Source organism: Ranitomeya variabilis, chromosome 4, assembly GCF_051348905.1.
Source record: "Ranitomeya variabilis isolate aRanVar5 chromosome 4, aRanVar5.hap1, whole genome shotgun sequence".
NCBI lineage: Eukaryota > Metazoa > Chordata > Amphibia > Anura > Dendrobatidae > Ranitomeya > Ranitomeya variabilis.
The window spans coordinates 262017841-262040646 of record NC_135235.1 but is presented as its reverse complement, the minus strand read 5'-3'; the positions used below and the strand labels follow the sequence as shown (position 1 = coordinate 262040646).

At 41.6% G+C, this 22806-nt stretch overlaps 1 protein-coding gene across 1 annotated transcript; it reads left to right on the top strand.

Annotated features, from left to right (window-relative positions):
- Positions 1-696: 696 nt before the first annotated feature.
- Positions 697-16733, top strand: LOC143764285 (indolethylamine N-methyltransferase-like). The gene is made up of 3 exons (XM_077249718.1): positions 697-885; positions 14995-15202; positions 15882-16733. The coding sequence occupies exons 1-3, from the start codon at positions 735-737 to the stop codon at positions 16303-16305; spliced, it is 783 nt and encodes a 260-aa protein (XP_077105833.1). The 5' UTR covers positions 697-734; the 3' UTR covers positions 16306-16733.
- Positions 16734-22806: the final 6073 nt, after the last annotated feature.

Below are 22806 nucleotides of genomic sequence, written 5' to 3'. Positions count from 1 at the left end.
AAGGGAGTCTGTCAGCACAAAATGACAGATCAAACCAAGCTCAGCAACATGTAGCGAACATAGCCCTTATAAAAATTGATTGTACCTTTTGTGTCTAAATCCATGGCTGAGTTTGCCAAAAATTGTTCTCTATTCATATATGTTAAAGAGATGTTCGGTGCACGTTGGGTGTGAGCAAGCAGTTCAGTGATTAAAAGAAATGAGAAGATCATTCTCTAGGCATTTTCTGCTCCGAAGCAAGTCAATAGCAAGGTTCAAGAGACACCCAGAAGATGTCGGGCATATTTTTAGCGTTTCATCATCATTTTTCTTTAAAAAATTGAAACCGGTTTCTTCGTTATTGAATGAAGTTAAAAAAAATAATAATCTGGAAAAAGCAAGTGAGCAGACGCCCCCAAAAATGCTGGAAAAAGTGCTCTGAGAATAACCAAAAAATAATAAAGAAAAGACACTTCAGGAAAAAAACACCGTGGTATCCTGAAGAGTATTTCTTTGAAAAGTTTCAGTTTTGCCTGCCTGAACAAAAGCATTGTTTGCGCATACTCTAAAACCAACTAACCTGTTTATAGAAAGATCATACAAATTCCATGTGAATGTATAATCCCATGACTCTATGCAATAAGATGAGGAGGACTCATCACCTGATAATTAATTCGTAGAAGCTTTGCAAATTATATAAAGACCTCAAGAGCCAGGTAGAGACAAACAACTCAACCGTGACACAAGATTACAAAATGGATTCCTGTAACTATAAGATCTACCATGAAGATGGCTTTGATACCAGACAAAATCTCGAACTTTATTTTTCAGATAAACCTGAAATGGATTTTGGAGAGGATTCCATAATATTTCCCCTTGAAAATCTTACAAAAACTTTTGCAGAGGGTATGTATTTTTATTAATATTTCTATTCTGAACAAAATTATAAATGTAACACTTTTGTTTTTGCTCCCATTTTTCATGAGCTGAACTCAAAGATCTAAGACTTTTTCTATGTGAACAAAATGCCTTTTTTCTCAAATATTGTTCACAAATTTGTCTAAATCTTTGTTAGTGAGATCTCCCTTTGCCAAGATAATCCCTTCACTTGACAGATGTGGTATATCAAGACGCTTAATAGACAGTATAATTATTGCACAGGTACATTTTAGGCTGGTCACAATAAAAGGCCACCCTAAAATGTGCAGTTTTACAGTATTGGGGAATTATGGGGGGGCAGAAAGCGAGTCAGTATCCGGTGTGACCACCATTTGCCTGACGCAGTACAACACATCTCCTTTGCATAGAGTTGATAAGGTTATTAATTGTGGCCTGTGGAATGCTGGTCCACTGTTCTTCAATGGCTGTGCAAAGTTGCTGGATATTGGTGGGAGCTTCAACATGCTGTTGTGTACGTCGATCCAGAGTAAAAAAAATAACTCACCAATATGATTCTCTAGGACAGTACAATTATTGTTGCACCAATTATTGTGCCTCTTTTTCTTTAATTTAAATGGTGAAAAAAATGACGACATTTGTGAAAAAAAATATTCGCTTGTGTTGACATTTTCCAAGACAAGTAACGTTTTTGTTTTCTGACCGATTGAGCTAGGTGTCGGTTTGTTTTTTGCATGATCTGCTGATGTTTTTAATTGTGTAGATATGATTTTGATTGCTTCTTGCTGAATTTATTTTTGTAGAGTTCTGACAACCGAAAAGCTGTAATTCTGTCATATTGATTTTGCTTGAAATCTTTACAGTTAATGGGGCCATATTTTGATAGATAGGACTTTTACAGATGTGATGATGCAGAATATGTATATATATATATATACAGAGCCTTGTGAATGTATTCGGCCCCCTGGAACTTTTCAACCTTTTCCCACATGCTTCAAAACATAAAGATACCAAATGTAAATTTTTGGTGAAGAATCAACAACAAGTGGAACACAATTGTGAAGTTGAACGAAATTTATTGGTTATTTTAACCCCTTAATCCCATATGACGTACTATCCCATCAAGGTGATCTGGGACTTAATTCCCAGTGATGGGATAGTACGTCCAGCGCGATCGGCAGCGCTCACGGGGGGAGCGCGGCCGATCGCGGCCGGGTGTCAGCTGATTATCACAGCTGACATCCGGCACTATGTGCCAGGAACGGTCACGGACCGCCCCCGGCACATTAACACCTGGCACACTGCGATCAAACATGATCACAGTGTTCCGGCGGTATAAGGAAACATCGCAGGGAGGGGGCTCTGTTGTGTATCCGCTTTTTGGGCTCCCCTGGTGGTTGCTGGTGGTACCGGTGACTTGTTTGCACTTTGCTGCTTCTGTTCACCTGCTTCCATCAGCGTTTGGGAGTTTCCTATTTAGCCTTGCTCTCCAGTCATTTCCTTGCCGGTCATCATTGTAACCAGAGCCTTCGGTTGCATGTTCCTGCTACTAGTCTGCTGATCAGCTAAGTGGACTTTGTCCTTTGTTTTGTATCTTTAGTCCAGTTTGCAGTTTTTGTAATTCTCTGTAGCTGGAAGCTCTTGCGGGCTTAAATTGCCACTCCTGTGTCATGAGTTGACACAGGAGTCTTAAAGTAATTTGGTTTTTTGAAAGGGTTTTCAGTTGACCGTGAAGTCCTCTTTTGTATCCTTCTGCTATCTAGTAAGTGGACCTCTCTTTGCTAAATCTACTTTCATACTGTGTATGTCTTTTCCTCTTATTTCACCGTTATTACATGTGGGGGGCTGCTATCATCTTTTGGGGTATTTCCCTAGAGGTAAGCCAGGTCTGTTTCTTCCTCTACCAGGCTTAGTTAGTCCTCCGGCTGGCGCGTGGCATTTAGGAAGCCGTAGGTATGCTCCCTGGCTACTATTAGTTGTGTGGTAGATTTAGCTCACGGTCAACTCGAGTTTCCATCACCCGAGAGCTCGTTCTTTATTTATGTTTCTTACGTTCCCTTGCCATTGGGAACCATGATAGTATGACCGGCCATGTGTTAAACTTATTGGCAGAAGAAAGGAGAGAAAAAGGAAGTCTGTAAATTTTTTTTTTCTTTTTCCCTATGCTTGCTCCATAGTTGGATCAGTTGTATTTCAGCTCTAATTACTGCCTTTGCCTTTCTCTCCTTATAATCCTTGAATGGCTCTGAGCTCACCTGTTTAAAGATGGATCCTCAGAGTTTGGCTGCAGGTTTAAATAATCTTGCTACGAAGGTTCAAAATTTACAAGATTTTGTTATGCATACTCCTATTTCTGAACCTAAAATCCCTACACCAGAGGTGTTTTCCGGAGATAGATCTCGGTTTCTGAATTTCAAATATAATTGTAAATTATTCCTTTCTCTCAGACCTCACTCCTCAGGAGATCCTGTCCAGCAGGTTAAGATTGTAATTTCTTTGCTGCGAGGTGACCCTCAAAATTGGGCATTTTCATTGGCACCAGGGGATCCTGCGTTGCTCAATGTGGATGCGTTTTTCCTGGCTTTAGGGTTGCTTTATGAGGAACCTAATTTGGAGATTCAAGCTGAAAAAGCTTTGATGGCCCTATCTCAAGGGCAAGATGAAGCTGAGATATACTGCCAAAAATTTCGTAAATGGTCTGTGCTTACTCAGTGGAATGAGTGCGCCTTAGCGGCAAATTTCAGAGAGGGCCTTTCTGATGCCGTTAAAGATGTTATGGTCGGGTTCCCTGCGCCTACAGGTCTGAATGAGTCCATGACAATGGCAATTCAGATTGATCGGCGTTTGCGGGAGCGCAAACCCGTGCACCATTTGGCGGTATCTTCTGAAGAGACGCCAGAGAAAATGCAATGTGACAGAATTATGTCCAGAAGCGAGCGGCAGAATTATAGGCGTAAAAATGGGTTATGCTTCTATTGTGGTGATTCTGCTCATGTTATATCGGCATGCTCTAAACGTACTAGGAAGGTTGACAAGTCTATTTCAATTGGCACTTTACAGTCCAAATTTATTTTGTCTGTAACCTTGATTTGTTCATTATCAGTTATTACCGTGGATGCCTATGTGGACTCTGGTGCCGCTCTGAGTCTTATGGACTGGTCCTTTGCCAGGCGCTGTGGGTTTGATTTAGAGCCTCTGGAAGTCCCTATACCTCTGAAGGGTATTGATTCTACACCTTTGGCTTGTAATAAACCACAGTTCTGGACGCAAGTGACTATGCGTATGACTCCAGACCATCAGGAGGTGATTCGCTTCCTTGTGTTGTACAATTTACATGATGTTTTGGTGCTTGGATTACCATGGTTACAGTCTCATAACCCAGTCCTTGACTGGAAAGCTATGTCTGTGTTAAGCTGGGGATGTCGGGGGGCTCATGGGGACACTCCTATGGTGCCCATTTCGTCATCTATTCCATCTGAAATTCCGGCATTTTTGTCTGATTATCGTGATATTTTTGAAGAGCCGAAGATTGGTTCACTCCCTCCTCACAGGGATTGTGATTGCGCCATAGATCTGATTCCTGGCAGTAAATTTCCAAAGGGTCGTTTGTTTAACCTATCTGTACCTGAACATGCTGCTATGCGCGAGTATATTAAGGAGTCCCTGGAAAAGGGACATATTCGTCCTTCTTCATCACCTTTAGGAGCCGGTTTTTTCTTTGTCTCTAAAAAGGATGGCTCTCTGAGGCCTTGTATTGATTATCGACTCCTGAATAAAATTACAGTCAAATATCAGTATCCGTTGCCTTTGCTGACTGATTTGTTTGCTCGCATAAGGGGGGCTAAGTGGTTCTCTAAGATTGATCTTCGTGGGGCGTATAATTTGGTGCGAATTAAGCAGGGGGATGAGTGGAAAACCGCATTTAATACGCCTGAGGGCCATTTTGAGTATTTGGTAATGCCTTTCGGCCTTTCTAATGCACCTTCTGTCTTTCAGTCCTTAATGCATGATATTTTCCGTGAATATTTGGATAAATTTATGATAGTGTACTTGGATGATATTTTGATTTTTTCTGATGACTGGGAGTCTCATGTTCAGCAGGTCAGGAGGGTTTTTCAGGTTTTGCGGGAGAATTCTTTGTGTGTAAAGGGTTCAAAGTGTGTTTTTGGGGTTCAAAAAATTTCCTTTTTGGGGTACATTTTTTCCCCTTCTTCTATTGAGATGGACCCTGTCAAGGTTCGGGCTATTTATGACTGGACGCAGCCTACTTCTCTGAATAGTCTCCAGAAATTCTTGGGCTTTGCTAATTTTTATCGTCGATTTATAGCTGGTTTTTCTGGCGTTGCTAAACCTCTGACGGATTTGACTAAAAAGGGTGCTGATGTTGCCAATTGGTCCCCTGCTGCCGTGGAGGCCTTTCGGGAGCTTAAGCGCCGCTTTTTGTCTGCCCCTGTGTTGCGCCAGCCTGATGTTTCCCTCCCTTTCAGGTTGAGGTCGATGCTTCCGAGATTGGAGCGGGGGCGGTTTTGTCGCAGAAAAGTCCCGACTGCTCAGTGATGAGACCTTGTGCGTTCTTTTCGCGAAAATTTTCGGCCGCCGAGCGAAACTATGATGTTGGTAATCGGGAGCTTTTGGCCATGAAGTGGGCATTTGAGGAGTGGCGTCATTGGCTTGAGGGTGCCAAACATCAGGTGGTAGTTTTGACTGATCACAAGAATTTAATTTATTTGGAGTCTGCCAGGCGCCTGAATCCTAGACAGGCACGTTGGTCGTTGTTCTTTTCCCGGTTTAATTTTGTGGTCTCGTACTTACCGGGTTCTAGGAATGTGAAGGCAGATGCTCTTTCTAGGAGTTTTGAGCCTGACTCTCCTGGGAATTCTGAACCTGCTGGTGTCCTTAAGGATTGAGTGGTTTTGTCTGCTGTCTCTCCTGATTTGCGACGTGCTTTGCAAGAATTTCAGGCGGATAGCCCTGATCGTTGTCCGTCTGGTAGACTGTTTGTTCCTGACGAGTGGACCACTAGAGTCATCTCGGAAGTTCATTCTTCTACTCTGGCAGGTCATCCGGGAATTTTTGGCACCAGAGATTTGGTGGCTAGATCCTTCTGGTGGCCTTCCCTGTCTCGAGATGTGCGTGTTTTTGTGCAGTCTTGTGATGTGTGTGCTCGGGCCAAGCCTTGTTGTTCTAGGGCTAGTGGGTTGTTGTTGCCCTTGCCTATTCCGAAGAGGCCGTGGACGCACATCTCTATGGACTTTATCTCGGACCTCCCTGTTTCTCAGAAGATGTCTGTCATCTGGGTGGTGTGTGACCGTTTTTCTAAAATGGTTCATTTGGTGCCATTGCCTAAGTTGCCTTCCTCATCTGAGTTGGTCCCTCTGTTTTTTCAAAATGTGGTTCGCCTGCATGGTATTCCGGAAAACATCGTTTCTGACAGGGGTACCCAGTTCGTGTCTAGATTTTGGCGGGCAGTCTGTGCCAGGTTGGGCATTGATTTGTCTTTTTCGTCTGCATTCCATCCTCAGACCAATGGCCAGACGGAACGAACTAATCAGACTTTGGAGACTTGAGGTGTTTTGTGTCTGCGGATCAGGATGATTGGGTTGCCTTTCTGCCATTGGCGGAGTTGGCTCTTAATAATCGGGCTAGTTCTGCCACTTTGGTTTCTCCTTTCTTTTGCAATTCAGGGTTTCATCCGCGTTTTTCATCTGGTCAGGTTGAATCTTCGGATTGTCCTGGAGTGGATGCGGTAGTGGATCGGTTGCATCAGATTTGGGGACAAGTGGTGGATAATTTGGAATTGTCCCAGGAGAGGACTCAGCAGTTTGCTAACCGCCGTCGTCGTGTTGGCCCCCACCTTCGTGTTGGGGACTTGGTGTGGTTGTCTTCCCGTTTTGTCCCTATGAGGGTTTCTTCTCCTAAATTTAAGCCTCGGTTCATCGGTCCTTATAGGATTTTGGAGATTCTTAACCCTGTCTCCTTTCGTTTGGACCTCCCGGCATCTTTCGCTATCCATAATGTGTTCCATCGGTCGCTGTTGCGGAGATATGAGGTACCGGTGGTTCCTTCTACTGAACCTCCTGCTCCTGTGCTGGTGGAGGGTGAATTGGAGTACGTGGTAGAAAAATCTTGGACTCCCGTATTTCCAGACGGAGACTTCAATATCTGGTTAAATGGAAGGGCTATGGTCAGGAAGATAATTCTTGGGTAACTGCCTCTGATGTTCATGCCTCGGATTTGGTTCGTGCCTTTCATAGGGCTCATCCAGATCGCCCTGGCGGTTCTTGTGAGGGTTCGGTGCCCCCTCCTTAAGGGGAGAGTACTGTTGTGTATCCGCTTTTTGGGCTCCCCTGGTGGTTGCTGGTGGTACTGGTGACTTGTTTGCACTTTGCTGCTTCTGTTCACCTGCTTCCATCAGCGTTTGGGAGTTTCCTATTTAGCCTTGCTCTCCAGTCATTTCCTTGCCGGTCATCATTGTAACCAGAGCCTTCGGTTGCATGTTCCTGCTACTAGTCTGCTGATCAGCTAAGTGGACTTTGTCCTTTGTTTTGTATCTTTAGTCCAGTTTGCAGTTTTTGTAATTCTCTGTAGCTGGAAGCTCTTGCGGGCTTAAATTGCCACTCCTGTGTCATGAGTTGACACAGGAGTCGTAAAGTAATTTCAGGATGGTTTTTTGAAAGGGTTTTCAGTTGACCGTGAAGTCCTCTTTTGTATCCTTCTGCTATCTAGTAAGTGGACCTCTCTTTGCTAAATCTACTTTCATACTGTGTATGTCTTTTCCTCTTATTTCACCGTTATTACATGTGGGGGGCTGCTATCATCTTTTGGGGTATTTCCCTAGAGGTAAGCCAGGTCTGTTTCTTCCTCTACCAGGCTTAGTTAGTCCTCCGGCTGGCGCGTGGCATTAGGAAGCCGTAGGTATGCTCCCTGGCTACTATTAGTTGTGTGGTAGATTTAGCTCACGGTCAACTCGAGTTTCCATCACCCGAGAGCTCGTTCGTTATTTATATGTTTCTTACGTTCCCTTGCCATTGGGAACCATGACAGGGCTCCCTGCGGGCTTCCCTGAGACTCCCGGAGCAACGCGATGTGATCGCGTTGCTCCGAGCGTCTCTTACCGCCTATTCCTGCAGGCCCCGGATCCAAAATGGCCGCGGGGCTGCATCCGGGTCCTGCAGGGAAAACTTCCGGGTGCAGACCAGGCTCTGGTAAGCCTGCAGCACCCTAAGTCAGATCACCGATCACCGAGTGCTGTGCAAACTGTCAGATCAGCGATCTGTGATGTCCCCCCTGGGACAAAGTAAAAAAGTTTAAAAAAAAATCCACATGTGTAAAAAAAAAAAAAAAAATTCCTAAATAAAGAAAAAAAAATATTATTCCCATAGATACATTTCTTTATCTAAATGAAAAAAAAAACAATAAAAGTACACATATTTAGTATTGCCGCATCCGTAACGACCCAACCTATAAAACTGTCCCACTAGTTAACCCCTTCAGTGAACACCGTAAGAAAAAAAAAAACGAGCCAAAAAATAACGCTTTATTATCATACCGCCGAACAAAAAGTGGAATAACACGCAATCAAAAAGACGGATATAAATAACCATGGTACTGCTGAAAACAACATCTTGTCCCGCAAAAAACGAGCTGCCATACAGCATCATAAGCAAAAAAATAAAAAAGTTATAGTCCTCAGAATAAAGCGATGCCAAAATAATTATTTTTTCTATAAAATATCGTATATTTTATCGGATAAAAGCACCAAAACATAAAAAAATGATATAAATGAGATATCGCTGTAATCGAACTGACCCGACGAATAAAACTGCTTTATCCATTTTACCAAACGTGGAACGGTATAAACGCCTCCCCCAAAAGAAATTCATGAATAGCTGGTTTTTGGTCATTCTGCCTCACATAAATCGGAATAAAAAGTGATCAAAAACTGACACGTGTCCAAAAATGTTACCAATAAAAACGTCAACTCGTCCGGCAAAAAACAAGACCTCACATGACTGGACTAAAATATGGAAAAATTATAGCTCTCAAAATGTGGAGATGCAAAAACTCTTTTGCTATAAAAAAGCGTCTTTTAGTGTCTGACAGCTGCCAATCATAAAAATCCGATATAAAAAACACTATAAAAGTAAATTAAACCCCCCTTCATCACCCCCTTAGTTAGCGAAAAATAATAAAATAAAAAAAAATGTATTTATTTCCATTTTCCCATTAGGATTACGGCTAGGGTTAGGGTTAGGGTTAGGGCAAGGATTAGGACTAAGGTTAGGGCTATGGTTAGGGCTAGGGTTAGGGCTAGGGTTAGCGCTAGGGTTAGGGATAGGGCTAGGGTTAGGGCTAGGGTTAAGGCTAGGATTAGGGCTAGGGTTAGGGTTGGGGCTAGGGTCGGAGCTAAAGTTAGGGTTAGGGTTGGGGCTAAAGTTAGGGATAGAGTTGGGGCTAAAGTTAGGATTAGGGATGGGGCTAAACTTAGGGTTAGTGTTTGGATTACATTTACAGTTGGGATTAGGGTTGGGATTAGAGTTAGGGGTGTGTCAGGGTTAAGGGTGTGGTTAGGGTTACCATTGGGATTACGGTTAGGGGTGTGTTTGGCTGAGGGTTTCAGGTAGAATTGGGGAGTTTCCACTGTTCAGGCACATCATGGGCTCTCCAAACGCAACATGGCGTCCAATCTCAATTCCAGCCAATTCTGCGTTGAAAAAGTAAAACAGTGCTCCTTCCCTTCTGAGCTCTCCCGTGTGCCCAAACAGGGGTTTACCCCAACATATGGGGTATCAGCGTACTCGGGACAAATTGGACAACAACTTTTGGGGTCCAAGTTCTCTTGTTATCCTTGAGAAAATAAAAATTTGGGGGGCTAAAAATTATTTTTGTGGGAAAAAAGATTTTTTTATTTTCACAGCTCTGCGCTGTAAACTGTAGTGAAACACTTGGGGGTTCAAAGTTCTCACAACACATCTAGATAAGTTCCATGGGAGGTCTAGTTTCCAATATGGGGTCACTTGTGGGGGGTTTGTACTGTTTGGGTACATCAGGGGCTCTGCAAATGCAACGTGATGCCTGCAGACCAATCCATCTAAGTCTGCATTCCCAAGGGTGCTCCTTCCCTTCCGAGCTCTGCCATGCACCCAAACAGTGGTTCCTCCCCACATACGGGGTATCAGCGTAGTCAGGATAAATTGGACAACAACTATTCGGGTCCAATTTATCCTGTTACCCTTGTGAAAATACAAAACTGGGGGCTAAAAAATTATTTTGGTGAAAAAAAAAAGAATTTTTATTTTTACGGTTCTGCGTTATAAACTGTAGTGAAATACTTGGAGGTTCAAAGCTCTCAAAACACATCTAGATAAGTTCCGTAGGGGGTCTACTTTCCAAAATGGTGTCACTTGTGCGGGGTTTTAATGTTTAGGCACATCAGGGGCTCTCCAAACGCGACATGGTGTCCCATCTCAATTCCAGTCAATTTTGCATTGAAAAGTCAAACGGCGCTCCTTCCCTTCCGAGCTCTACCATGCGCCCAAACAGTCGTTTACCCCCACATATGGGGTATCAGCATACTCAGGACAAATTGTACAACAACTTTTGGGGTCCATTTTCTCCTGTTACCCTTGGTAAAATAAAACAAATTGGAGCTGAAATAAATTTTGTTCATTTTTATTTAAACATTCCAAAAATTCCTGTGAAACACCTGAAGGGTTAATAAACTTCTTGAATGTGGTTTTGAGCACCTTGAGGGGTGCCGTTTTTAGAATGGTGTCACACTTGGGTATTTTCTGTCATATAGACCCCTCAAAATGACTTCAAATGAGATGTGGTCCCTAAAAAAAATGGTGTTGTAAAAATGAGAAATTGCTGGTCAACTTTTAACACTTATAACTCCCTAACAAAAAAAATTTTGGTTCTAAAATTGTGCTGATGTAAAGTAGACATGTGGGAAATGTTACTTATTAAGTATTTTGCGTGACATATCTCTGTGATTTAAGGGCATAAAAATTCAAAGTTGGAAAATTGCGAAATTTTCAACATTTTCGCCAAATTTCCATTTTTTCCACAAATAAACGCAAGTTATATCGAATAAATTTTACAACTATCATGAAGTACAATATGTCACGAGAAAACAATGTCAGAATCGCCAAGAGTTCTAACCTCATAAAGGGACAGTGGTCAGAATTGTAAAAGTTGGCCCGGTCATTAACGTGAAAACCACCCTCGGGGCTTAAGGAGTTAAATTTTTTTGGAAATTCAAAAACTGAAAAGAGGGGCGTGCGATATTATTCGGCCCCTTTACTTTCAGTGCAGCAAACTCACTCCAGAAGTTCATTGTGGATCTCTGAATGATCCAATGTTGTCCTAAATGTCTAATGATGATAAATATAATCCACCTGTGTGTAATCAAGTCTCCGTATAAATGCACCTGCTCTGTGATAGTCTCAGGGTTCTGTTTGAAGCACAGAGAGCATCATGACCAAAGAACACAATAGGCAGGTCTGTGATACTGTTGTGGAGAAGTTTAAAGCCGGATTTTGATACAAAATGATTTCCAAAACTTTAAACATCCCAAGGAGCACTGTGCAAGTAATCATATTGAAATGGAAGGAGTATCATACCACTGCAAAACTACCAAGACCCGGCCATCCCTCTAAACTTTCATCTCAAACAAGGAGACTGATCAGAGATGCAGCCAAGAGGCCCATGTTAACTCAGGATGAACTGCAGAGATCTACAGCTGAGGTGGAACAGTCTGTCCATAGGACAACAATCAGTCGTACACTGCACAAATCTGGCCTTTATGGAAGAGTGGCAAGAAGAAAGCCATTTCTCAAAGATATCCATAAAAAGTGTTGTTTAAAGTTTGCAAAAAGCTACCTGGGAGACACACCGAACATGTAGAAGAAGGTGCTATGGTCAGATGAAACCAAAAATCAAACTTTTTGGCAACAATGCCAAGCGATATGTTTGGCATAAAGGCAACACAGCTCATCACCCTGAACACACCATCCCCATTGTCAAATATGGTGGTGGAAGCACCATGGTTTGGGCCTGCTTTTCTTCACCAGGGACAGGTAAGATGGTTAAAATTGATGGGAGGATGGATGGAGCCAAATACAGGACCACTCTTGAAGAAAACCTGTTTGAGTCTGCAAAAGACCTGAGACTGGGATGGAGATTTATCTTCCAACAAGACAATGATTCCAAACATAAAGCAAAATCTACAATGGAATGGTTCACAATTTGTGAATCACAAATAAACATATCCAGGTATTAGAATGGCCAACTCAAAGTCCAGTCCTCAGTACAATCAAGAATCTATGGAAAGAGCTGAAAACTGCTGTTCACAAACGATCTCCATCAAAACTAACTGAGCTCGAGCTGTTTGCCAAGGAGGAATGGGCAAGAATTTCAGTCTCTGGATGTACAAACCTGATAGAGACATACCCCAAGCGACTTGCAGCTGTAATCACAGCAAAAGGTGGCGCAACAAAGTATTATTTAAAGGGGCCGAAAAATATTGCACGCCCCACTTTTCAGTTTTTGAATTTCTACAAAAATTTAAAATAACCAATAAATTTCGTTCAACTTCACAACTGTGTTCCACTTGTTGTTGATTCTTCACGAAAAACTTACATTTGGTATCTTTATGCTTGAAGCATGATATGTGGGAAAAGGTTGAAAAGTTCCAGGGGGCCGAATACTTTCGCAAGGCACTGTATATATATATATATATATATATATATATATATATATATATATATATAGTACAGACCAAAAGTTCGGACACACCTTCTCATTCAAAGATTTTTCTGTATTTTTATGACTATGAAAATTGTACATGTACATTCACACTGAAGGCATCAAAACTATGAATTAACACATGTGGAATTATATACTTAACAAAAAAGTGTGAATCAACTGAAAATATGTGTTATATTCTAGGTTCTTCAAAGTAGCAACCTTTTGCTTTGATTACTGCTTTGCGCACTCTTGGCATTCTCTTGATGAGCTTCAAGAGGTAGTCACCGGAAATAGTCATCCAACAGTCTTGAAGGAGATCCCAGAGAATGGGAATGAGAAGGTGTGTCCTACCTTTTGGTCTGTACTGTATATACAATAGCTATTGGACTTGTTCTACGCCCGGGTGGCGAGCATTTATATTGGTATATGGTCTCCATCCTGGTATGTGCTGCTTCCATCCTGCACCCTTATCTTGTCATGTTCTGCTACCATCTTGCGCCCCTTCCTGTCATGTGAAGCCCACCTCCTGTGCCCCCTTCCTGTCATGTGCAGCCCCAATCCTGCACCCTCATCCTGTTTTGTGCACCCTCATCTTGTCATGTGCTACTCTCTTCCTGTGCCCTCATCCTGTCATGTGCTCCCATACTGCACCCCAATCCTGTCATGTGCTCCCATCCTGCACCCCAATCCTTTCATGTGGTGCTCCCATCCTGCACCCCCATGCTGTCATTTGCTGCTCCCATCCTGCGCCCCCATTCTAGTATGTGCTGCCCCCATCCTGGTATGTGCTACTTCAATTCTGTGCCCCCATCCTGTCATGTGGTGCTCTCATCCTGCGTCCCCATCCTGTCATGCTGCTCCCATCCTGTGCCCCCATTCTGTCATGTGCTGCACCCATTCTGCATCCCCATTCTGTCATGTGCTGCTCCCATCCTGCGCCCCATTCTGTCATGTGCAATAAAAAGTCTCTGGCTTGCTGCGCTGATGTATTTTCTATATATATTCAGTAGAAAGTGGCTGGATTTCTCCGCTGATGTATTTTATATATAGATTCAGTATAAAAATGGCCGATTCCGGTGACACAACCCTCCTGGACCATAATTCTCATCCCTCATCTGTGGGGTCCAGACTGCACAGTCGCGTCGTACTTGCGCAGTCTATAAAGGCTTCGAACAGACTGACGCTCCTAGCATTATATTAAAGATACAGGGTGGGCCATTTATATGAATACACCTAAATAAAATGGGAATGGTTGGTGAGATCAACTTCCTGTTTGTGGCGCATTAGTATATGGGAGGAGGAAAACTTTTCAAGATGGGTGGTGACCATGGCGGCCATTTTGAAGTCGGCCATTTTGGATCCAACTTTGAGTTATTTGCAAGTTTATGACCACTTACAAAATGTGTTCAAAGTGCTGCCCATTGTGTTGGATTGTCAATGCGACCCTCTTCTCCCACCCTTGACACATTAATAGCAACGCCGCAGAAGAAATGCTAGCACAGGCTTCCAGTATCCTTTGTTTCAGATGCTGCACATCTCATATCTTCACAACATAGACAATTGCCTTCAGATGACCCCAAAGATGAAAGTCTAAGAGGTTCAGATCGAGAGACCTTGGTGGCCATTCAACTGGCCCATGATTACCAATCCACTATCCAGAAAACTGTTCATGCAGAATGCTTGGACCTGACACCCATAATGTGGTGGTGCACCATCTTGCTGGAAAAACTCAGGGAACGTGCCATCTTCAGTTCATAAAGAGGGCAACACTTCATCATGTAGCAATTTCAGATATCCAGTTGTGCAGTAAATGTATAGCAGGTCTTAATAGTTTATAGATCATCCAGTAGTGCAGTAAATGGGTATATAGTTTATATTCATGGGTGGGAAGAGGTTAGAGGTATATATCTAGAAAATTATGTTTTATTCTTCGCTTTCAGTATTAAAGGAGATGTTTATTACCTGGACAACCCCTTAAAAAAAGTGGTCCCTTTTTAAAAGAAAAACACCATATACTCAACTTCCAGATTGGTGACATTCCAGCAATGTTGGCAGGGATTCTCCCATGACATTTGTTATGCCACGTGAGGTCAGCATTCAACCAGCAGCCATTATTGTGCTGCTGTGTTCTCTCTTTTTGCATTTATTCAACAATTGTCCAAAGGAAGTGACAACGTAGCAGTCCATGAGTGGCTACTGATGAGCTGTAGGTGTTTTTATTTTACAAGGGGTCTACTTCATTTAAAAAGGGGTTGTTCATGCACTAGATAACCTTTTAAGGAGAAGTATAGTGGGCGTATAGATAATGACAAATCATGACTTTTCATCTTGTATGCATATAGCAATATTCAAACATTTTTTCTGCAGGTCACATTAAAGGAGACATTTTGATTGAGCTCAGTGCTAGTTCCACAATTCATCACTTATACGCAGTCTGTGAATTCTTCAAACATATCATTTTGCTTAAGGCCAATGACAGATGCATCATGGAGCTGAAAAGATGGATGCATGAACGAACAGGAGCATTTGAGTGGGACCATGCTGCGAAACATCATGCAGATATAGAAGGAAAAAGGTGAAATATATTGCACTGGTATTCCACAAACAAAATGAAAACATATATTGTATATCTTCCACCAACCCTATTTTTAAATGTTATTCTATTGAAATGAAATTTCAGCTGTCAGAAAAAAGTTCTACTTTTAGCAATTTTGTTAAAAATGTTACTGGGTTCTCCTTAAATGACACAGTAATGCTGTGATCACATCACATTTGAGTTAGAGGTATAATCAAGAGAATCCCATAAGTACAGTCTTTTTCCAAAGAAAGAAAAGCAATAACGAGATTTCACCCAGACTCCGTCCCACCTGGCTCTCCTACATATCCTCCCCCTCTGCCCAAAGCAGAAGTTTAAGCACTATCTGTGCAATTTTTCACTCTTTTGAATGCAGCAAAATTTTTGCTGAAAGATATTATTGCATTGCTTTAGTCCCCGTTGAGTGAATGCGGGCTTATGGATACTTAAAGTATATGTATACTACTGAAGCTTCCAGGGCATGCTTCATACATAATTACCCAAACATACTGTGCATACAGATTTCAAAACTAAAATGCAGTGCAGCAATCTTGGTTAAATTTAAGCCTTTCCCAAAAATTGAAAACCAATAGTCCAGTTCTAACTGTTGTGTCCTAATGCTTTTCTATTCAAAATGGGTGTGATGCAATTACATTCTTCATGTTTCCATTTATTTTAGTGACCAGTTTCAGGACAAAGATGGAAAAGTGAGAACAGCCCTTCGACATGTTGTGAAATGTAACCTCGAGAAAGAAAATATTGTAGAACCGATAGATCTACCTCCAGCAGATTGCATCATCATTGCTTGGTTTTTAGAATTTATTAGCAAAAATCAAGATGAATTTGAAAATCATCTTAGGAAGATCTCAAACTTGCTGAAACCTGGAGGACACCTCATAATTTTAGCAATTTTAGATGCAACATATATTACAATCGGGAAAGACAAGTTCCATCTGCTCAAATATGATGAGGATTTTGCCAGGAAAGCTGTCGTTGAAATAGGGTTTGTTATTGATACCTGTAAGGTTAAGAAGAGAACAGTTGTGAGCGACCTTATTGACTACAAGGGCATGCTATTCATTGTGGCTCACAAAGAGAAGTAGAAAAATAAATAAGGTCTGTTTGCCAAGAGTTTCTAAAAAAGCTGAAAAAATGAATAATCATAAAATACCTACAGATACATATAAAGAAATAAAAATATAACTGCTTAGCCTTTAGTATAAGAGCTGCTGTTTAGGATGTACAGAATAAATATATTTTATTTGATTAAAACACCAATTCTCTGCGGGATGCAGACAGGCACTGATGGTTTACTGTACCATGTAAAGATGTCATATAGGTGCAAAATACAGATGAACATTAGTGGATGCCTAATATTTTAAGTTTACACAAAAAAGTGTGTATAAGGTAACTGTCAGAAGAGTATGTGTAGAGCAATACGCTGGCTAACAGCCTGTTCAATGATCTTATTTGCTGTTCTGTTTTCCATCTGCTTCATATGAATATTGAAATAAAGCGAATCATATGTTAATTATTTGTTTGTGTTCTTTACTTTTAGCAGCTTACCGGTTCCAAGGTTTTACAGATTTGATTTATGAGTAATAATTATATTGAGTTGGATCTATCATGTGAAAGTATCTGCACATAAGCAGGGCCATATCAACCCAGGGCCAGCCGCTAGGCTTATATTTTGACCCCCCTCCAGCACTTAAATTTTTCTCCCTTTTACAGCTTTGGCAGTTCCGACCTCTTTTCTCACAGCACATTCGTTGTTCCTTATATTTTCTCTTTGAAATCCTGATTTTGGCAGCTACATATTGGCTATCACTTGTTGTTTGTAGCCATTTAGAAAAAAAATAATGGTGTTGGTTGATCTCAATGACCCATGGGAAGGTTTGAGCATGTGCAATCAAGATCAAGACTAGACTGTCTTACTCATGAAGGTGTAATAAGGGAGGAGAAGGAGGCATAACAATAATAATCATAATGATAATCATAATAAAAAGAAAATTAACTTTTTGGTAGGTAAATGCAAAAAATGTGTTGCCTTTTGTAAGAGTTGCCACTTCCCCTTCTTTTCTCTGGGGCAGCAAGTTGGTCTGGTGATATCTTCATTAAAGGAGATCCACAAGTTAATTTTATTCATTTTACTTGCTTATCTAGTACCATTGTTTTCCACAGTGCTTTACAGACATCATCACTGTTCCTATAGGGCTCACCATCTCAGTATCCCATTGTAGTGTGGGAGGAAACCTGAGAGTCTGGAAGAATCCCACACAAATATGGGGAGAATGTACAAACGCCTTGTAGACTTTGTCCTTGGAGGAATATGAACCCAGGACTTCAGCTGTGCAAGGCAACAAGACAAACCACTGAGCCACTATACAGTGCTAACAACTAAGCCACCATACAGTGCTAGCCACTGAGCAACCATGCTGCCCACGAATATGAGCCTTCTCGCTGCCCCATGATTCTGAAGATCATTGTTCTTTAGGACATATTGTATAATATATACAGTGGCCACTCCTGAGACTGAAAGTCATTTTCTGCAACAGGGGAAGCACTCAAAAAAGTATTGTACTGAATAATGACTGACATTGTAATTAATTTATTCTAACAAGTCTTTTGTTAGGTTAGGCATTCAGACAGTTCATGCAACATCTGCATGTTCTCCACCAACATACACACTTGCCTCTTGAATAGGCCATTAACACGGCAATGTTCTGCTTTCAACAAAACCAAAAGAAAAAAACAACCAAGTGGCACACCTTTCTCTATAGCAGTCCCCTTTTCCCATGACCTTAGTTTTCAGTCTATGTACTTACCTCATGACTCTGGAGCCTCTAGCTTTGCTCAAGTTCCTACCAAGATCCATGATAGCTCTGCTTAGATATTCTTAGTGGAGGTGGCCACAACGAAGAACCCGCAATGATGGCAAAAAGGTAAAGGTGAAATTGTTAATCATTTGAAAAACAACTAATAGCAAAAAAATAAACTTTACTTTACCAAGTTTCACAGCCACACACAGTCAATATCGACATAGTGCCTAGATAATAAACTCAGAGTTTAAGTACATAAGGGGTAAATGTCTTCAGATCCGCCAAATTTCAGAGGGTATGGTAGGTTTCAGAGAACACTAGATCAAAGACTTGAGGAGAAATGTGACCAAGCTGAGTGGACCAGAGAATGTCTTTTATTAGTTATGCAGACATTAATTTTGCTATTTGTTATTATACATGAAGTACCTAAATATATGTATGGAATACCTATAGTCATGGAGGTTATAAATTAAATGGACAATCTGGAAAGGCTTGGAGCTTGTTGGAAATCATAAGCTATGCATTATTTTTAATTTCGCTGACCGTAAACTGAATCCCAGAAAGACAAGATAAAGTTAGAGTTGCTCTAACAGTTTAGAGGCACTGCTGAGATCCCCAAAACACCATGTGAACCCTAAAAAAGGACATTTTTGAAGATACCTCTCTCTCATTCTCCAAAAAAATATTCCTCTGTCAGGTCTTGACAGGTTAGTATGAGGGTTTTAAAAAAAAATTTCTGTGATTCTATGCATGATGCTATAATCTTTAGGCATGTGATTGAGTGAGTGATTTAGATAAGTTGAATTCAGGAATGATGTTGTCCTTTTGATTCTGAAAGTAAAGACGTATCCAGACTTGTTCCTTCAGAATTCCATGGGCACCTCTGACTCTTTGAGGATAAGGATGATGATAGCGGACTGAATCACTATTGAGCTGTAGGAGTGTATAAAGATATCCATTGAGTCAGGATGTAGACCACTGCAATGGTGACCCATACAATACACTCTCAGTCAGGGGAATGTTAAGTGTTTAGACAGTCCTTTGTCTTGTCCTCAGTGTTTGTGTGTTCCTGTCAGTATCATGCAATCCTCTATCCATCCACAATAGATGACATATGTCATGGATGTGTCAGAGGCTACAGACTTTTGCACTGTATGTGTCTGCAGAAGGTCTCAGCAGTTTGCTCTGCAGACTTCTGCCTGGTCCTTCTGATGCTAAGACCCAGTGGCCACCTCCCCTGGTGCTAATGGCTGCAGATGGACCTGACTGTTGATATACTTCGTGCTTACTGCTTGCAAGCGTGGGTGATATTTTCTATATGCATTTCCCTGTTGAGGCTTGGAGCAGTATTAGTTGGCTATCCTCTTTTTGGAGTTTGGAGAATGTTGCTGTTTTGTCTCTGAGTCTTCTCAAGCTAAGTATTCCCTTGTTTTTTTGTCTATCCCAGTTGTCTTCAGGTAACCCTTTGGAGTGACTAACAGCACTGTGGTTGTTTAATGATAAAATTAATAAATAAAAATAAAAATTGAGTAATACTTGTGCACACAATGAATGTGTGGTCTTTATGCATCCAGACTACTTCTGTATTCAAAATACAAAAATAAAGTCACACATAAATGAGTAAAAAACATGAACAAAAGGTGACAGAATGAATACAAATATCCTGGTGGGACACAATAGTGCAATCAATATGATGGTATTATTTAAATCTACCGAAAGCAGACAGGTATATGTGGCAGTCAAATTTATATATATATAGTGATATTTGATCTAAAATTGCCCAAATGGCTGCCATATCCATGATATCCAAGAAATTACATAACTGTGATGTGCCCCACCGAGTGTCGATAGTGCAGCTGAGCGTGAGGTTTTGGCAGTGCTGGAGGAATTATTGAAAAAACAAATTAGTGAACAACAAGGTATGTTTCCTAAAAATATTCTGCCCAGATTGACAACAGTTGCCCAGCAGTTGAGATTTTCACGAGACTCGTCATCGACAAGATTCGGAAAATCTCACCTCAACATAGACCCAATAACCTCAATTTTGAACAAAGATGGGCTTTCAAAGAATTACAATTATTTGATGATGTGGTTTACAAGGTGGCTGACAAATGGGAAAACATTGTGGTCTGGCCAGTCACCAAATATGAATAAGAGGCAATTAAACTGTTGAAGGATAAACATACTGTTAGGGCTGGCAGAATGCACCGAGTAAATACAGAGATAGTATATGTGCGTTTGCAGCCCAGGGTCCACCGTGCAGGATTGGAATCTGCTGCTAGTAAATGGCGGTACTATATGGCGGTACTACGCCTGAATAGACACGGGTACTGACACCCGGTCTGTATAAGAGCGAACTCTGTTGCTTCACAGAGTCGCCGGGATTAAAGATAACGCTGTGCCCTGATAGCATTCACAGGGCGCAGCAAATGGATACTAGTGGGATCCCTGCAACTCACCCCCACTATGCTGGTGGTTGATCCCGCTCTGGCCCTCGGTGGCTTTTGAGCCCGCGCCTGAGATAGCCGCACAGAGTGTGTACAGTACCGCAGCAGCGGTCACTGCAGGATAGACGCAGTATATTTTGTGCCTGGTGCTGGATGGCACTATCTGGCGCTAGACAGCTACAACACTCGAGAGCATTCACCAACTCTAGGGATGGGAATGATTCGGAGCTTTCACCAGAACAGGCATACATTCACACACACACAAATACAGATTTATACTAGCGCATGGCCGTGCGGCCATGCGAACCTTTTATAGCTGTAGCACTCAAGGACCTTCCTAGTGGTCCAATACGAGCTGCTACAGGACCTGAGCGTGTGACCCCTGACCTCCAATGGGAGGTCATCCTGTGGGCATGCAAAGTATGGGAAAAGCAGGACTTAGTCCCTGAAACGCATGCTCGCTGCTGATCAGTACTGGCTACAAAGGCAGAGCCTGGAAAGGCAGCAGTAACCAAGCGCACAGAATCAGCTTGAGCCAGACGCTAGGACCGACATCTCTGCTGAGCAGGCTCCACTGCGGCTGGAGGAGAATGGGAGACCGCAGATTTCCCCTGTGCAGCGGTGGGAACTCGACTCCTAACACATACTGTACATGCCAGAAATTGTCCTTCTCTCCCATCGCCTCCTTCTCTGCTCAGCTACCCTCCATTCTGGATGCAGCATTCGAAAAGGGCATTATTAAGGGCATTATTACTAAACAGGCTTTTAAAGGTCTCATGGTTAAGTACACCAAGATACCTACCTTCTACTTAATCCCTAAGATCCACAAAGATCCTGTGGACCCTCCTGGCTGTCCCATAGTGTCAGATATAGATGGTCTATGTGATCCTGTGTGAAAATGTATCGATTATTATTTAAAACCACTAGTTAAGACGCTGCCATCATTTGTCAAAGACACTACGGACATGCTAAGGAGGGTCCATGGGATTTTTGTGGAATCTGATATGCTTTTGGTTACTGCGGACATTACATCCCTCTATATATGTATTGATCACAATGATGGTCTCAATGCTGTCCACTTTTTTCTGGGGACTTCCATCTGGAATGACCATACTATTGGGTTGGTTCTTGAGCTGCTTCTATTCATCCTTACACAAAATTTCTTTGTCTTTAAGGATAATTTTGGCCTGTGCAAACCTCTTCCTAGGCTACTGGGAGTAGGGCTTGTCTGGTGACTCAGAGGCCTAGGCTACCTACCATGTGCAGTACTGGCTAAGATATATTAATGATTTGCAGATTATTTAGCAGGAATAAAAAGAAACAATTATGGGTAATAAGACACTACAATTTATTCAGACTAAAACAAAAGGCATTCAAAATCCTGAAGACTGAGAATATAGAAATAGCAATTTAGGAGTACAAAGATCTAAGCAAAAAATGCCAAAAATAAATCAAGCTAGCAAGGTTATCCATATAGAAACAAATTGCCAGTGACATTAAACATTAAAATAAATCCCAACATTTTTTATAAATACATCAATGCCAAAAAGAAAAAAAAGATGGCATAAGGCCCTTAAAAGACTATTATAACAAGATAATAATAGAGGACAAAGAAAAGGCTGAGATATTAAACAGGAACTTTTCATCTACCTTCATCAATGAACTAACTGTTCCAGGGATCATTCAACAAGGCAAAAATCAAAGTTCACCACATGATACCTTTAGTCTTACAGAAAAAGAAGTACACCTGCGTCTGAGCAGATTAAACATTGACAAATCCCCCATCCCAGATGGCATTCATCCATGGATACTGAGGGAATTGAGTTCAGTAATTGACAGACCACTGTATCTTATATTCTTAGCCTTTCTTGTAACAGGCATGGTGCCACAAGATTTTAGGATGGCTCACGTGGTACCAATATTTAAGAAAGGTAAGAACATACAGTATATTGGAGATAATGATATAATAACTGACAACTAGCATGGATTCATGAAAGATAGGTCATGTCTAACTAACACGTTGGGTTTCTATGAGGAGGTAAGTGCAAATCTGGATGTTGGTAATGCAGCTGATGTACTACTGTACCACATAACAGTCTTATACTGAAGCTACACATGCAAAGACTGGGGGAAAATATATGTAGATGGATAAGGAATTGGCTAAATGACAGGAAACAAAGACTCATAAATGGTACATTCTCTAAATGGGTTATGTCAGCAGTGGGGACCGCAAAGATGTGTACTAGGGAGCAGTGGGGACCACAGGGATCTGTGCTAGGACCGATTCTTTTAACCTCTTTATTAATTACCTTTTAGATGGGATTGAGAGTAAAGTGTC